Raw genomic sequence first — 17,528 nt, 5'->3', positions numbered from 1 at the left:
TCAAGGTTTCTCTCTCCCATAGAGAGAAACTCTACGGGGAGTGGGTGGATTCCCACCAAAACTCCATGAGAATATAGGGGACTTGAAGCCCTGGAAACTAACTTGCTAGAAATCTGCCCCCAATTCTTCTTTCAGCTCCATGGATAAATGTAATTAATGGTGCTGACCTGTTAATGAGTATTTTTGATAAGTGACATCCATGAGAAGTATTTTTTATATAAATAGAAATTAAAATGAAGAAAATTAAATGACTAGGACAGGGGATTTAATTACATAGATACTATACCTGTCAAATTTTTAAAGGTAAATTACTATTTTTATCATTTTGGTAATGTCATCTTACAGACATGAAAAGCATTTTGAAGGTGGGTTGGGAAGGGCCTCATGCCATTTATAATGGTACAAAAAACTTGCATAATTTCATTTTGCTATTTTCTTTTCAGCTTGATTTTTATCTACGTGCCTCGGTCTCTACACAAAGGGCTGCAAACCAGAAGCTGTCCTGCATTCTTGCTTCAAGCAGAATGAAATCTCCTACACTCCTCTCTCTGGGTTACATGTTCCTAGTCCTGCTTTTTTTCCAGCAGGCCTGGGCTCAGTTCCCAAGAGAGTGTGCTACCATTGAGGCTTTGAGGAATGGCGTGTGTTGCCCAGACCTGTCCCCACTGTCTGGGCCTGGGTCTGACCGCTGCGGTCTCTCATCAGGGAGGGGCAGATGTGAGGTGGTGATAGCCGACTCCCGGCCCCACAGCCACCACTACCCGCACGATGGCAGAGATGACCGAGAGGGCTGGCCCACACGCTTCTTCAACAGGACATGCCACTGCAATGGCAATTTCTCAGGACACAACTGTGGAACCTGCCGCCCTGGCTGGGGAGGGGCTGCCTGTGACCAGAGGGTTCTCACAGGTAAGTAGAGACTGAATGGATGCACAGTCCTGCATGGAACTCACACATTTAATATTGCAGACCTTTGAATCAGTTGAGGTTTAAGAACTCCTAGAAACCATAAAACTCAAGCCTTACTTTTCATAGCTGAGGAAACTGAGGCTTAGAGAAGCTAAGAAATGTATTTAAGGAGTTAAAGTTGAAAATCAGGTCTTCTAACTAATAACATTTCCTTTCAAAAGATGTGTCGCGCAACCCCTTTATAATAGGAACAATGCTAGATGTTCATGACTAGACCTTTCAGTAACTTTGCAAGGTAGTTATGTTAATTGTGAATACATATTGGAGGTCAGAAAGGTCAACTCCATGTAACTGGTGTGTGGGAAACCTGGAGTTCACACTGAGATCTGTCCAGCTCTAATCCAGAGATTCTTACACAGCCCTTGCTGACCACAAAGACGTTCCCCACTCTGATGATCAAGTTCAGCCATTCTACAGGATGAGCCTGGCCTGCAGCCTAAACAACAATAAATGACAGAAATTTAAATAGTAACAGCCGGCAATACTGGATTGTTCTCTTTGTCCCAAACATGAGATCAAGAGTTTCACAGAACCCTTACTGAGCTTTCGGTTTTAGATTTACATTATTGTGTTAGTTTCAGGTGGACTCCAAAGTGATTCAGTTATGCATATCTATTTCTTTCAGATTTTTCTCTTATAGGTTATTAAAAAAGATTGAGTATGGTTCCCCATGCTATACAGTATGTATTTGTTGGTTATTCATTTCATATATAGTAGTGTGTACATGTTAGTCCCAAACTCCTAATTTATCCTCCCCCACCTACCCCTTTGGTAGTCATAAATTTGTTCTTTTTATGTGTGTCCTCTTTAATCATTACAACTCTATAAAGCAGGTATTTCTACACATACTTTACAGATGAAAAACTGATGCTTAGAGAAATATGTGCCAAGTAACAGAATTAGACTCTGGTCCTAACCACTATGCTAAACCACATACTATATTTTTGCAAAATTTATGGTATTAAAAGGTAGAAAATTACAAGAAATATGCAAATAGTGAGCAGAAGTCTACAACAGGATCATCGAATCATAAAGTCCATGGCAAGATTAAGGAAAGCTCTTACTCTATATAGAGTAAGTTGGAGAAAGAGGGAGGAGATCAGAGAGAGAAAGCAGACATGAATAAGGGATTTTAGCAAGGGATATTTTTTAAAGTATAAAATGATGTGAGCACAGATGCAAATTATCATTCATGGGTTAGTGGGACATGGGGTTACAAGATGATTGAGTATTCTCTATCCATGTTCACATGGCAGATGTTTTCACATTTGAATTTTGTGTCTCTAAAGTCAGGAGAAACCTTCTGGACTTAAGCACAGAAGAAAAGAACCGCTTTGTCCGGGCCCTGGATATGGCAAAGCGCACCACTCACCCTCAGTTTGTCATTGCCACAAGGAGGTCAGAAGAAATACTGGGGCCAGATGGCAACACACCGCAGTTTGAGAACATTTCCATTTATAACTACTTCGTTTGGACACACTACTACTCAGTCAAAAAGACTTTCTTGGGAGCAGGACAGGAAAGCTTTGGTGAGGTGGATTTCTCTCACGAGGGACCAGCATTTCTCACCTGGCACAGGTACCACCTGCTGCAGCTGGAGAGAGACATGCAGGTATGCATGAGACATGGCCACATTCATATCCTTTACAGAGAAGGTAACTTGTTTGTAAGTCATTAATTCACTGTGTCCTGAATGATCAAAATAGGTCATGACAAAGCAATTTCATGTTATTAACCTGCCTTTAGTGTTCTGTTAAGTCTCTCCCTATGCGAATCACTTACTTTCTAATTAATCTTTATCCTTTGTGAAGTGAAAAGAAAGTCACATCAATGGTCAGGAAGCCAAATGAGGTATTTGTAGGTGTGAGTTAAAGCACTGGACATAGTCTACAACTCCGTCATTGAAAAAATGACCCTCATATAGTTCACAATATAGGACTCTCATTTGATCTGTCTCCCTTCTGAAATGTAAACCAATAGCCCCTCCTAGTTTGGATGAGGAAAGTGTATATGACTTTTCAGTCTTCCAAGTTCCAAATATATAGCTCATTTTATAAGTTGATGATTTTGTATGATATATACAGGGTTTAAACTACAAAAATAATACTTTTCATTTAAAATGGCATATTCTAATTGAACTCCTATGTTTCCATGTTCTCTACCACTTTGAGGCTTATAGCAGAAACCTACTAACAATATCCACTAAGTCAGACATCATTTTAATCTAAAGACATTGGGTTTTTTAGCATGAAGTGAAACTAAACAGTTATTTCCAGTTTATTTTTAATCAGATAAACTAAAATCACATTAAAGTAGCTGTTAAGATACTTTCTTATTGTTTCTTTTACTATTTGTTCTATTTTAAGAAAAGTATTGTCATTTTCAAATGAATTTAAATGTTTTTCATTATTGAAGTAAATTGATTTACAATGCTCTACAGCAACATGATTCAGTTATATTGGTTTAGCCAAAAATTTTGTTTGGGTTTTTTAGTAAGATGTTATGGACAAACCCACACAGATGTTTTGACCAACCTAATACATATCTATGCTCTTTTTTATATTTTTTCCATTATGGTTTATTGTAGGGTATTGAAAATAGTTCTCTGTGCTACACAGTAGGACACTGTTTTTTATCCATTTCATATATAATATATGAATATATGAATATATATATGTATATATGTATATATGTGTGTATATATATGTGTATATATATGAATATATATTATATATATTGTATATAATATATATATGAATATATAATATATGTATTATAATATATAATAGTTTACAACTGTCAATCACAAACTAATTCTTAACCCCTTTAATAGTCTTAGAGTTCAACTAGGAAATCAACAAGGTGAATCTGTTTTCTAGGTGAAATAAGAGCAATGATTCCCTCCCCATAAATTAAAATCTAAAAATATCTGAGGGCAGGAAAAAATATCTGGGAGCAGACTCATGTATTGATTTGCAGTACACTTATGCCCAGCATTATCCAAGAAAATAAATGGTTAGAAGGGAGAGATTTCAAGCACTAAAATACAGAAAAAAATATTCATATGTACGTAGTCCATCCGTATGCAGTTTGAGAGTGATTAAATGAATTCAGCTGCTACTCTGAACTTCATATTTTATAGCTCTGATTTCACATAAGACATTTAGTAGATTATGAGTAGATAAATCTGTCATTTGTAATCAACTCCAGATCTTCTTGCCTTCAAGTCATTTTCCCACGAGTGCATCAAAATGAAAGGGCAGGTGGAAAGTATCTAAAAGCTTCAATTGTGCCTGTGTAAACTTCAACCTCTATGACTTACATTTTTAAAACCCAACTTCACAAGCGATCCAACAAATTATAATCTAAATGTAATGCACAGTTGAAATGCCACATGAATATGCTCCAGCTCCGAAATGCCAGTTGCTGAACCACAAACTGACTCTTAATGATCCCTCAGAAGCTGTCACTAATCTTTGTGAACCAGAACAATGGCTGCTCAACAAGGCCTCTAAAGCCCTGGAGATCAATAAGGAGGGATGCACTGGAAAGCTTTTGACCCTCTAAAATACCCCAAGGACAAGGATATGCTTCCTAGAAAGGGTTTAAGAGTAAAAAAGCAGAAAAATACTCAATGTTTGCAAGGTGAGATTAAACAATGGCAATCCCTACATTTATCCCACACTCTAAATATAGTTCCCCAAAGGCCTAAAGGAATGAGAATAATAAGTACAATAAATATACCTTTAAAGGAACCCAATAAAATAAGCATGTGATCTTGAGCCCAGCATTTTTTTATTTGTTGAGATCAGCTCTAAATGGAAACTAGGTCCCTGGGCTAAAGAACAGCATGCTTAGAAAAATATTCAGCTTCCGTTAAGCATTTCCTGTCTATATTGGTTTCTGGCAAAGGCCTGAGTCTTCATAGTTTAGATTCTGAAGCAGAGTCTCTAAGTAAAACACCAGGCAGATAAGGCTAATTTCAAAGAAGCCTCTATAGTGTGTGGCCAAAATAAAATCTAATGCCTAAAGTTGACTCAGTTAAATTAAAAAACAGAAATGAAATAAAAAGCACTCCTTCACATAATATATCTCAAGGCTGGATCTAACTCCAGACAAGAGTTTGTGATACTTCAATTAGAGATAGGAAAATGGAAGGAAGCGAAAATGTCAAAGAGTAGAAGTTATTGTTGATAATTTTTAGTATAACCAACTTGCCTGAAAAAGAAAAGACATCGCCCCAAAGCATTTGCAGAAACTTCTGGTATAATGAATTGAGTTTCATTCCCTCTAGTGCCTAAGTGACTTCTTGTCGTAAATCAGGAGCTTTGTTAAATAAGGGAACTAAGTCCGCTAGCCCTGCAGACACACTAACTGGTTCCCAAGTGGCTGAGAAAACTAATAGAAGCAGGCTGCCAGGGAGTAAACCAAACAAAGGGAGCATTTTAAACAAAAGCAGAGAATGCTAACAGAGTTTCTGTGATCTAGGAAATGTTGCAGGATCCTTCTTTCTCCCTCCCTTACTGGAATTTTGCCACTGGGAAGAACACCTGCGACATTTGCACCGATGACTTGATGGGATCAAGAAGCAACTTTGATTCCACTCTTATAAGCCCGAACTCTGTCTTTTCTCAATGGCGAGTGGTCTGCGAATCCTTGGAAGATTATGATACCCTGGGAACCCTTTGCAACAGTAAGTTTCAAATGACAACTAGGATTTGGAATTCCCTATTAGATAAAGAGATTAAATGTGCTGCCAGAAGGCCTTTCATTCTATTAAGGACTTCAGACTGAAGTTCACTATTATTATAGAGAATGGGTGTACAGATATTCACTAAGTACCTAGGATAGTCCAGGCAATCTGGGGTGCTCCAGGGAAAAAAGAAAGTACCTACACATTTTTCCATTGCTTTTTCTGAACAACTTTGTTGGTGCATTGCTTGCTTTCTTATTTTGGAAATGTCTATTTGTATTAGTTAATCCTCTTAGTAAGCCCAGCACTGCTTTGTGGTCATGTGTCTTGTACTGGAATTTCACAGAAAATGTGTCCCTAGGAAATGTGAAATCTACAGAAAGAATTGGAAGTACCTTGGGAGTAAAAAAATATACATTTAATAATAATAATTGTTATATAAAGATTACTATTATTTGTTATTATATTATTTTTACTATTATGTCACTTTGATTTCCAACCTTCTGACTAGATTAATGAAGAGAATGCTTAACCAACTGTCCTAACATCCTTTCTCCAGTGGTCTGAATGCCTTCTGCCATAGGTCATGTTTCTGTCTTTTGTGGAACAGTTCCTGTGAAGCTGTCTGTTCTCTTCCTTGGATCCTATTTTTACCATCTCCCTTGATACTAACACAAGGTCTTAATTATCAGAGTCTTTCTATTTCACTTTATTTTTCTTCTTCAGGCATGTCTAAATATTTTGAACTTTTGTTCTTCCATATAAAAACTAGAAGTATTGAAATTTATTTTTTTCATTATTGTACACATAACATTTATTCTGCACATATTTTTAAGCACCAAATATTAAAGTACATTGTAAACTTAGAATATTTTAAATAGAACAACAAAATTAGGTAGATTTTTTACCGTTAGATTATTTAGCTGTATATAGGAATAAGAGAAGTAACCATATATAAAACTTTATATAAGTATAAAATTAGAATTTTTGTTTGGTGAAATGAGATGAAATTGAGGATTGGTGTATATTTAGGTACCAAAACATTCATCTCTCCCTGTGACTTTTTTTTTTTTTAATTTGCTTGCATATGGACAACTTCTGTCATTGCACCTATTAACTTATTATGGATTAGAGTCCTGTGGGATTCCCATGCAGGAATGAATGAAAAGTTCAGAGTGTCTGAAGCAGAAAGTAGATTTGAGAAGTATTGTGTAGAAAAAGAATATGTCTTTCATATGATGAATTAAAAATAGCTTAGTGGCTGGATAGTTTAGTGGCTGGAAGAATATTAGGTGTCAATAAATAACTCTTTGGTGGTGGTTTAGTCACTAAGTTGTGTCCAACTCTTCAGACCCCATGGACAGAGGAGCCTGACAGGCTACAGTGCATGGGATTCTCCAGGGAAGAATACTGGAGTGAGTTGCCATTTCCTTCTCCAAAAGTTTGGTGCATTCCTGGTAAATGGAGAGAGACTGTCTAGAAAGCATATGAGAACATATGCATGGGATGTCCAGGGAAGCTTCACTCTAAAGATGTACATGTATGTGTGTCCTGTAAAAGACGACCAGTGAAACCACAGGGATGGATAATTTTACTGGAGAAGAAAAGTAGAGGGAGGAAAGAATTATCGTGAGAAAAATATTTTATCAAAGCATTTGGCATCATATCAGACACATTAATGGGTATTCAATAAAATGTTATTTTTCCTTTTTTCTTTCATGGGCCTAATAAATAAAATAGTTCTGGTCTAACTTCCTATATTTCCTGCCATCCACTACCCGCTTCCATTGCCACATGCTCCAGGCTAGCTGTTCGCCTAACAGGCTCCCTCATACAGATCAACCTTATCTTTTCATAAGTCAACATACACCAAACAACTATTTAGCTTCAATTATATGCCATCCCTGGTGGCTCAGAGGTTAAAGCGTCTACCTGGAATGAGGGAGACCCAGGTTCGAGCCCTGGGTCGGGAAGATCCCCTGGAGAAGGAAATGGCAACACACTCTAGTACTCTTGCCTGGAGAATCCCATGGAGGGAGGAGCCTGGTAGGCTACAGTCCATGGGGTCGCAACGAGTCGGATACGACTGAGCAACTTCACTTTCACTTTCATATGCCATCTACTGGATCAAGACTGGAGGACATACTGGTGATCAAGAACAGAGTTTGTGCTCTGATGGGGCTTATATTATGCACAGAAAAAAGCCTGTCATCCTTTATTATTATCTCTGCTTAAAAATGTTTGACTTGTAAATTTTTTCTTATTTTACTTCTGGCAATTTTCCTCAGATATTCAGGGCTCTTTGCAAATCTGTATACCCAATGAAATCTTCCTGAAGCTGCCCAATTGGGAAGAATTAGTATTCTCTCTCTCTTTTTTTTTTCCTCTCTCTCCTTCCCTCCTCCATCCTTTCCCTATTTCTTTCTCTCCCTGCCTGTATCCCCAAAGGCATCTTTATATTCCTAGGGATATATATTATCCCTAGTATAGCAGCCCTTTGTTTACCAGTTTATCTTCAGTTGTGTTCAGTTCAGTTCAGTCACTCAGTCATGTCCGACTCTTTGTGACCCCATGAATTGCAGCACTCCAGGCTTCCCTGTCCATCACCAACTCCCGGAGTTCACTCAAACTCACAGCCATTGAGTTGGTGATGCCAACTCATCCTCTGTTGTCCCCTTTTCCTCCTGCCTCTAATCCCTCCCAGCATCAGAGTCTTTTCCAATGAGTCAACTCTTCATATGAGGTGGCCAAAGTACTGGAGTTTCAGCTTTGGCATCAGTCCTTCCAAAGAACACCCAGGAATGATCTCCTTTAGAATGGACTGGTTGGATCTACTTGCAGTCCAAGGGACTCTCAAGAGTCTTCTCCAACACCACAGTTCAAATGCATCAATTCTTCAGCACTCAGCTTTCTTCACACTAACTTTCAAAACTTTTATTTTTCACATTAATTGCTGAAAAATATGTGTTGATTGAAATATAGATCACTTCCCAAAGAGAGTTAAAGTTGTTTTAACATTATTTCTTTGAAAGCTTGAAACAACATTAAAGAACAAAATTCCATGTAATGCGAAATATGGCTTTCAGTGTCGAATTTTGGTTTATGAGATTGTATTCACAAAATTAATCTTCCACGGAACTTCTGTTTTAATGTGTTCTCTTGAAAAAAGAGATTTAACATATACTGATATGTTAATAACATTATACTGATTTAACGAATACAAGGACCTCTATCTGTTTTTACAATTATCTTTTTCTTCAGGTGATTCTATCACATATTTTCCCTTTTCACAGAAGTTGGACATGATAACCTAGGTTTTGTCACTTTAATACCACAGAATATGCATTTGAAATTTTTTCTCTTCTACAGAGGAAAACCTGTCTTTCTGTGTTCAAGACCCCATGTATACAAATTTAATAAGGAAAGCTAAGATCTCTAAATGTTCTATATGTGTCCTCATACCCCCTCTTTTTCCCAGGCACTGAGGGTGGGCCAATTAAGAGAAACCCAGCTGGAAATGTGGCCAGGCCAATGGTGCAACGTCTTCCTGAACCACAGGATGTCGCTCAGTGCTTGGAAGTTGGTTCATTTGACACACCTCCTTTTTATTCTAATTCTACAAACAGCTTCCGAAACACAGTGGAAGGCAAGTAAACAAAACTGGTGCTCTGAATTGATCTAGTTGTTACAGGAAAAATTCAAGTGTGCAAATTAAATCTCTTTAAAAAAAAAACTTTGAATGCCGTATGGATCCTGTGATGTGTATGTGATATGAACAGGGCTGCCTATCATTATATAGTCACAGTCCTCTGCTAAATAGAACTTTCTTAAAGAAAAGCGTAGCCCCTGAAACTCTTTGTATCACAGGAGAATCCCTTGGAAAGGATCCTCCATTCTCTTAAAATACCTAAAAGGTATTTAAACTCAAATTTCTGTTAAGTAGCTGGCCAATATGGATATAACTGTATCAAATTTTAGTATAGGCAAATAATATTCAAGACTTGGAGATATTATTAATTTTTTTCTTAAAAAAAATCCTGAACATCCAATAGTTGACATCAAATAAACAGTCTGGTTTGGGCATATGTATTATTGAGGTATCATCCTGAAAGTTTTTTTAAGAACTATAAAAAATCAAACTAGCATCTAGAGATATTTAATTTGATTTTCTTTAAATAATTCAAGTATTTTAAAGTTGAGAGACCAAGTCCAAAGAAGTGAAAAGATATCCAGCTAGTTAGTAACAGAGCACAGATTCAAATCAAAAATTTCTATGTCCTCTAAAAAAATTATATCATTTATAATTATTATATAAAAAACTTTTATACCTCTAAATTATTCATGATACATATTTAAAGTCTTAAAAGAACAGAATCACGTTTAACTTTATTATAAACTTGTTCTTGTCAAATTTTACCTTAAATACAGTATCGTACATGTTAGACCACCCTCCCCGCCAACCGAAAAAGGGAATAGATCTCTCTTTCCCTTATCTAAGATACTTGATATATAGATCTGATAATTATTTTCAGTTATCTCCCTTTTTATCATTAAACTTAGATGCCATTCTTTCCTATCTTTATGTTAATTTTAATAACTACATATGAATGCACTGATTTGGAGATTCCTCAATAATCACCATATTTTGACTAAAGCGGTATTTATAAACTAATGCTGTTAAGTAGTGATTCTGTAAAGAATTTAAGAATATAAGAGTGTATTTTATTGATGCCCAATCAAAAGACAGATTATACTGATTTCCAGACAGAATGTACAAAAAGGTTAGTGCCTAACCATGTACAATGTAGGCAGTCTTTAAATGTTTTATGAGTCAAAAAAATAATAGAATAAACATATAAAAAAGAATAATGAATGAATGAGTAGCTATAATTACACTACTGACTTAATGCACTTCAAATTCTAATATTGCTTTTATAATATACAGGCATACCCTGCTCTCCCACCTCTGGTCTTCAAGCTAACTACACACTTATAACTCCATCCCACATCAGAGACTCCCGACTTCCATTGGTGATCTATCCATGTATTCTCCCTAATATACTTACATGAACAATATGTGATGAAAGTATATATGGGAAGTATATCTGTTATGTATAACATATGGGAAATGTATATATTACATGTAATAGGTGTGTAATATGTGGATTATATATAAACAGGGATATGTATGATGCACAACTTCCCAGGTGGTACAGTGGTAAAGAATCTGCCTGCCAATACAGGAGGCGCAGGTTTAATTCCTAGGACAGGAAGATTCCCTAAAGAAGAAAACAGCAACCCACTCCAGTATGTTTGCCTGGACAATCCCATGGCCAGAGGAGCCTGGAGGGCTACCATCATGGGGGTCTCAAAGAGTTGGATGCAACTGAGCATACATGCACATATATGAAACACATGTGAAATATATGTAGTGCATAATATGGAAATGTTTTTGGAGAAGATATAAATATATATATATATGTGTGTGTGTGTATATATATATATATATATATATATATATATATAGAATAGAGAGCATTCTCAAAAGTTCTATAAATGTTTTGACAGCAGTCTTTTCAGATATTTAAAACTAGTACAGAGATGATAAAAAAAGCTCTGAGAAATTCTAACTTCTCCACAGAAATAATTTTCTAAAAATACACATGCTGACAGTCTGAAGCAGTAAGGCAGGAAACTAAAGTAACATCTGGCAATTTAAGTTCAGGGCAATCAGAGCTGTGTTCTCCCAATTGTATCAGCAGTTTTTGTAGAAGCTAGAGATTTCCATTGTCTTTATTTCCATGTAGACCAATGTTAGCCTTGTCAAAATAGAGTGCTCTATATATTTTGACTGGTATCCTTTGCAGGTCATTATTTTTAACCTAGAGGCTACACTTAGAATGTCATGCCACTAGCTTCAAACTAACCTAGCTCTTACTACAGCAAACAAATGTCACCAACCATAGGTACAGAGAAGCAGTGCTATTACACCAAGGTAAAAATTGGCCTGACAAGCTCAGGAAAAATTGTTTCCCAATATAATTACTGCTTTAGACTTAAAAAGTCAGATATTTGTAAAGGATTTTACTATTCTCATCTTTATTTTTATATCTAGGTTACAGTCATCCCACAGGAAGGTATGACCCTGCTGTGCGAAGCCTTCACAATTTGGCTCATCTATTCCTGAATGGAACAGGGGGACAAACTCATTTATCTCCCAATGATCCTATTTTTGTCCTCCTACATACATTCACTGACGCAGTATTTGATGAATGGCTGAGGCGATACAATGCTGGTGAGACTCTTTCATATGCTTTTTGCAAACTCAGCAAACAAGACTGTTCAGATGGCATAGTTATCACATTAGGCTAAGAACTTGACACATTTAAACTACACTTTACAATAGGATAAAATAGCTCTAATATTTAGCTATTTCCAAAAATTTTAAACCACTCAAAAGGCAGATAAGAAGTCTCTCAGTATGGTAATAGAAAGACGAGACTTATTAACATTCACTAGGACTAAAAACTAATCCCTTCACCACTTTACCATGTAAAGATGACTAACTACCATGTTTCCCCAATTTTTCTTTCTCATATCTTCCAATGAACATCCTCATTGCTTTTCATATGGATGTGAAAACCTTAAAGAGCTCTTCTTTGATACCCCAAAGACAGAAAAATTATACTCATAAACCGCAGTTCTGATTTTTATTATGTTACAGCCTCTCACAAATGGAAATTTTATTCACCTTGAAAAGTTAATGCTAGTTTTTATATCACACCATAGAACATCTCTTTTAAGTTCATTTTAATGCATTCTTTAAAGTGTTATTTAGAGGCTACTTTCTTTTCACTCAGCTGAGAGGGTTATATTACTGTTTGAACGATGAATGTGCTTTTACTGGTTAAAACATCATAAATTTTCACATTTAAAATTGTTCTAAATTTTGGCTCATGTACTTTTATTTCATCAAGGACATAAACATAATATTGGAGATTATCTGCTGATTCATCTATTAATTCAGCCACCTCTTACTTCTGTGCTCGTGTGTGGTGTGTGTGTGTGTGTGTGTGCTTGTGAGAGAGAGAGAAAATACAGTAGTAGATTCTAATCTAACCTGATTTGGACTATGAATTGATGAGTTGGTCAAAAGAGTTTGTTTCAACTGAAAACCATTTAAGAAATAAATAGCCTAAATATAAATATTTATCTACTTATTAATCTTCTATGAAGTCACTGATTGGGAGTTCCACCTGATTTTTCATGTGTATTTATATATATACATGCAACCATAATGAATTATCTATAATTTGCATTGCCTATTTCTTTAAAGTGAAACAAGAAATTCGCAACCCTTGTGATGCTGAGTACAGTATTATCCTAAATTTTCATAAAGTTTCCCTAACCCTTTACAATCATAGTTGCCCACTCCTAATTCTATAGCAGTGTTATAGCCATTCATTCTCAGTAAATCTTTCCAAAGCATTCCATTTATTTATTATAAAAACATTCCTCTCTTTTTACATTTATAACTATCAGTTTATACATGTTTTGTTATACTACTTTTATTTCAATAACAACTCGAATTAATAGGTTTGTGGATGAACAAAACACACTTTTATTAGACATTTATGTCTGGTAACTAGACAGCAATGTATAAGCTGACAACAAGCATATGTAACTAGATACAGTGTATGGGGGAGAGTTTCTTCGTAGACAAGTAATATTAGGAAGGGGGATAGGGAGGACTGTGTAAATAGAGAAAGAAAGATGGTCCTAAGAAAGGAACAAAGGAGCCACTGTTGCTGGAGCAGAGGAGGGAGGGGGATGAAAAATGGAGGGAGATGACAAGGCCAGAGGAAAAACTGGAGCAGATCCTTAAAGGCATGGAATTTAACTCTGTGAGAGATGGGGAGCCATTGAAGGATCTGACATAGGGAAGTAATATTGCAATGCAATTGTTACTTTTATTAGTCTTTTTTTCCTCCATTTATTTTAATGGACATAACTTTTTGATGCAGCTGAAACTGAACTGAGTTGAGGCTGATTCAGTAAAGAAAAAATAGGAAGCTTAAAAAATTATCTAAGTTATTAGCTTTAATATCTAACTTTAATAAGTAATTAGTATGAGTGCTTTGAGGTCATGAATCCTGTCTTTGGTTCAATGCTATAGCTCATGTGCCTAGGTCAGTGCCTGACATGAGGAGGAACACAATAGACTTTAATGGATACATACTTAATTACCATTAATTCAGAGTACATTTGAAATCATTAAATTTTAAAGTAATTAAATTTAAATTTACAAAAATATAAACACTACCTGCCATTTCTATGATCAATGTTTCTTTAGAGTAGATGTTAAAAAATTCTCCTATGCTTCACAGGATTGCAGTGACTGTCCAGGTAATATACTTCTTGCAATACTTCTATACTTAACTAGCCTTCCCACATATTTCAGCTCTTCTAAACATATCCCCACTAATGTCTTGCCCAAACCCACTTCCAATTCTGGTTTTGTGACATTCCACTTGGCATTTAATTGTACCAACATAAATACAAACAACAACAATAAAGAAAGATTTTTTGCCACAAAGAGCATCACTCCTTTTATCTCTGATAACAAAAAGGCACTAATAACACAAATGCCTATGATTTGTATTTAAGTAGAAAGATGAAAGGTGGCAAGAAACAAATAGTATTATAGGACCTTGATTCAAAATGTTAAATGCTTTTTGATAACAGAGTAAGAACCCAGGGAATAAGCTCACATTTATTGCTCTAATTAAACAGAAAAAATGAAAAGTACTAAACAGAAATATACATAGTCAAAGACAAACCTCCATCAGATACACGGCCTCCTAAATTTAAACAACAGATGATGCTACAGCAAATTACAGGTTCAGTCTTTCTTTAGCTTTGAAAATAAGTTTAATGAATTTTACTGAAAATAGTTTCTGTAATTTAGAAGTAAAACAACTAATGATTATCATAGATAAGAAAATACTAAAACTTTCTTACTTTTAAACTTTCTTTTTCTATTGGATGACATGTTACTATTGTACTCAAAGCGTTTGAGCTCTGTTTCATGCAATTCCCAGTTCTGCTGTTATAATTTTTTATGTCATTATTCAGTATAAAATATGAAAGAACTTTTATTGTTACCCTTAAACATTTTAAGTCACCTTCAGAACATAATAATATATTAATACAAACTGATTATGTCTATTAACAAGGTGTCTTTGACATATTTTAGATATATCCACATATCCACTGGAAAATGCCCCTATTGGACATAACAGACAATACAATATGGTACCATTTTGGCCTCCAGTTACCAACATAGAAATGTTTGTTACTGCTCCAGACAACCTGGGCTATACTTATGAAGTTCAATGGCCAAGTGAGTACTGAAAATGTATTTTTACTGTGGAAATTTCCAAAATCAAACTTGTTACCTTTAAAGTAATCTCAGTTTTCTGAGATAAAGTAACCCACAGCTTTCCACTATGATTAAATAGCTTTGTTTGAATTTTTATTTGGGGGTAAAGAGAATGAATTTAAAATTTGTTGGGACCCCATTCTGACCTGGTTGAGCTGGTTACATAGCACTCTATTTTGTTTAATACTTACAACCCTCTGAGGAAGGTATTAAAATCCTCAATTTACAAATAAGGAAGATGCGATAAGAGTAATTATCAAAGATCACCTTTCTAGAAGCGCAGAGAATGAATTTTGAGCTTAGCCCTGTAAAATATGCCCTGTGTAATACACTCTTATTTTTCTACGACATGAACGTGCTTCTAGTTGTTTATCTTAAAAGACATGAAGTGAGGCACTCTGAGCCGTTTTAAGAGAGGTTGTGAAATTCAAAATCTCCTGGTTTAATTTTAAATCCTTTTCTTAACCAAGGCAATGGGGTTCAGTGGAAGAGCACAAAAATTGGATCCTGAAAGATCTGGGCTCCAAAACCAGCTCCACCGTCTACTAACCAAATGACCTTGGGCAAGTGATTTAAACACTGAGCCACCATCTCCTCACCTTCAGAGCAGATATAATAACTATCCCAATAGGATGCAGTCATTATGAGAAACTGGGGAGTGCTTTGAAGATGCCAGGTGCTATAAAAGGCAATGTGGCCAATAAAAATTAAATACAAGGATTTTGTCAAGTGCCTCGAACAACGCCTACATTTAGGATATCAATTTTGGCAACAATTTTACTATTTATTTTTTGCTCTCATTTTATTTGCAAACAGGTCGGAGTTTTAGCATTTCTGAGATTGTCACCATAGCAGTAGTGGCTGCATTATCACTGGTTGCGGTCATTTTTGCGGGCGCTTCTTGTCTGATTCGTGCCAGAAGCAACATGGATGAAGCAAATCAGCCTCTCCTTACTGATCAGTATCAACACTACATTGAAGAATATGAAAAAATCCATAATCCTAACCAGTCTGTGGTCTAGTGACAAGTGTAATTCTCATATGCATTTGAATCATAAAAACCACATGCTTAGAAAATAATAGGTTGAGTTACTAACTGTATGTTCTTTACTCTGTTACTTCCTTCCTGTGCATGTGCATATTGGAATTACAATCTCCAGATATTATTTTCCAGAACTGGGGAAAGTCACAATATTTTCAATGGTTTCTAGTTTTTCAGTTCTACTTAAATAAAAGTGTGTGTGTGTGTGTGTAGGGGGGGGCGGTGGTGGTGGGGGCTTCCCTGGTGGCTCAACTAGTAAAGAATCTGCCTGCAATGCAGGAAACATGGGTTCAATCCCTGGGTTGGGAAGATCCCCTGGAGAAGGGAAAGACTATCCACTCCAGTATTCTGGCCTGGAAACTTCCATGGACTACAGTCCATGGGGTCTCAAAGAGTCAGACACAAGTGAGCAATTTTCACTTTAAAATGGTAGGTTGTACCAATTCCATGGTATTTAAACAAATATGAAGATTTGGGGCATGTTTTAAAATGTTAAAGGTCAACAAAATGACAATATAAATAAGTTGCTGTACTTTGTTTATATTGGAAAGAAAAACCATGATTAATAGTAAACTGATTAAAATACATGAGTAGGACACAAATGGACTTATTTATGAAGCAGAAACAGACTCACAGACACAGAAAACAAACTTAGGGTCACCAAAGCAGAAAGCAGATAGGCGAGGGATAAATTAGGAGCTGCAATTAGCAGACACGAACTAGCATATAAAAAACAGATAAACAACAAGGTCATACTGTATAGCATGGGGAACTGTATGCAATATCCTACAATAAACTATAATGAAAACGAATATATATATATATATATATATATATATATATATATATATAAAATTGACTCACTTTGCTGTATACCAGAAGCTAACACTATAAGTAAGCTATACTTCAATAAGTTTTTTTTTTTTTTAATGACTAGGCATTTCTACAATGTTAAGATGTAAATACATTTCCATTCCTTGGCAGTGACCAACACATATAAAGGAAACTACATTTGTAGTTTAAGTTAATCATGTGATATTATAAATGGGATCCTAATTAACTTTTTAAAACTGATCTTCCCCTTAAGGTTCAAGGCCACAGAAAAATCACAATCTTTGTCACACTTTGGAGAAGTAAAAGCTTTACTTTGTAAAAAGAAAGTTAATAGTGTCTGTACTTGAACTGTGTTCTCCTATCTGTCAATTGATTGACAAAAGAACTACCCATCCATGGTTCACCTCCCACTTCCTCTTAGAGGCCCACAAGGAGGCATAAGGTAGAGAAAATGCATCATTGTGCTCTACAAATAACATCAAATATTTTAATTTGTTTAATTCAATGTGTTTAATTCAAATATCACTGTCTCTCATTTAGCAGCCTGC

At 35.7% G+C, this 17,528-nt stretch overlaps 1 protein-coding gene across 1 annotated transcript; it reads left to right on the top strand.

Moving 5' to 3' along the window:
• Positions 1-522: 522 nt before the first annotated feature.
• Positions 523-16,315, top strand: TYRP1 (tyrosinase related protein 1). Its single transcript, XM_019965955.2, has 7 exons — positions 523-909; positions 2,259-2,581; positions 5,458-5,662; positions 9,141-9,308; positions 11,778-11,957; positions 14,919-15,065; positions 15,921-16,315. The coding sequence occupies exons 1-7, from the start codon at positions 525-527 to the stop codon at positions 16,124-16,126; spliced, it is 1,614 nt and encodes a 537-aa protein (XP_019821514.2). The 5' UTR covers positions 523-524; the 3' UTR covers positions 16,127-16,315.
• The last annotated feature ends 1,213 nt before the right edge of the window (positions 16,316-17,528 follow it).

This window comes from Bos indicus, chromosome 8 (assembly GCF_029378745.1).
Source record: "Bos indicus isolate NIAB-ARS_2022 breed Sahiwal x Tharparkar chromosome 8, NIAB-ARS_B.indTharparkar_mat_pri_1.0, whole genome shotgun sequence".
Lineage (NCBI taxonomy): Eukaryota > Metazoa > Chordata > Mammalia > Artiodactyla > Bovidae > Bos > Bos indicus.
The sequence above is the reverse complement of the archived record's forward strand: the minus strand, read 5'-3'. Positions and strand labels throughout refer to the sequence as shown.

Coding starts and splice junctions, on each gene's coding strand:
- TYRP1 (XM_019965955.2), top strand. CDS start 525: ATGAAATCTCCTACACTCCTCTCTCTGGGTTACATGTTCCTAGTCCTG. Junction 910..2,258: donor TGACCAGAGGGTTCTCACAG/GTAAGTAGAGAC, acceptor GTGTCTCTAAAG/TCAGGAGAAACCTTCTGGAC. Junction 11,958..14,918: donor GCTGAGGCGATACAATGCTG/GTGAGACTCTTT, acceptor GACATATTTTAG/ATATATCCACATATCCACTG.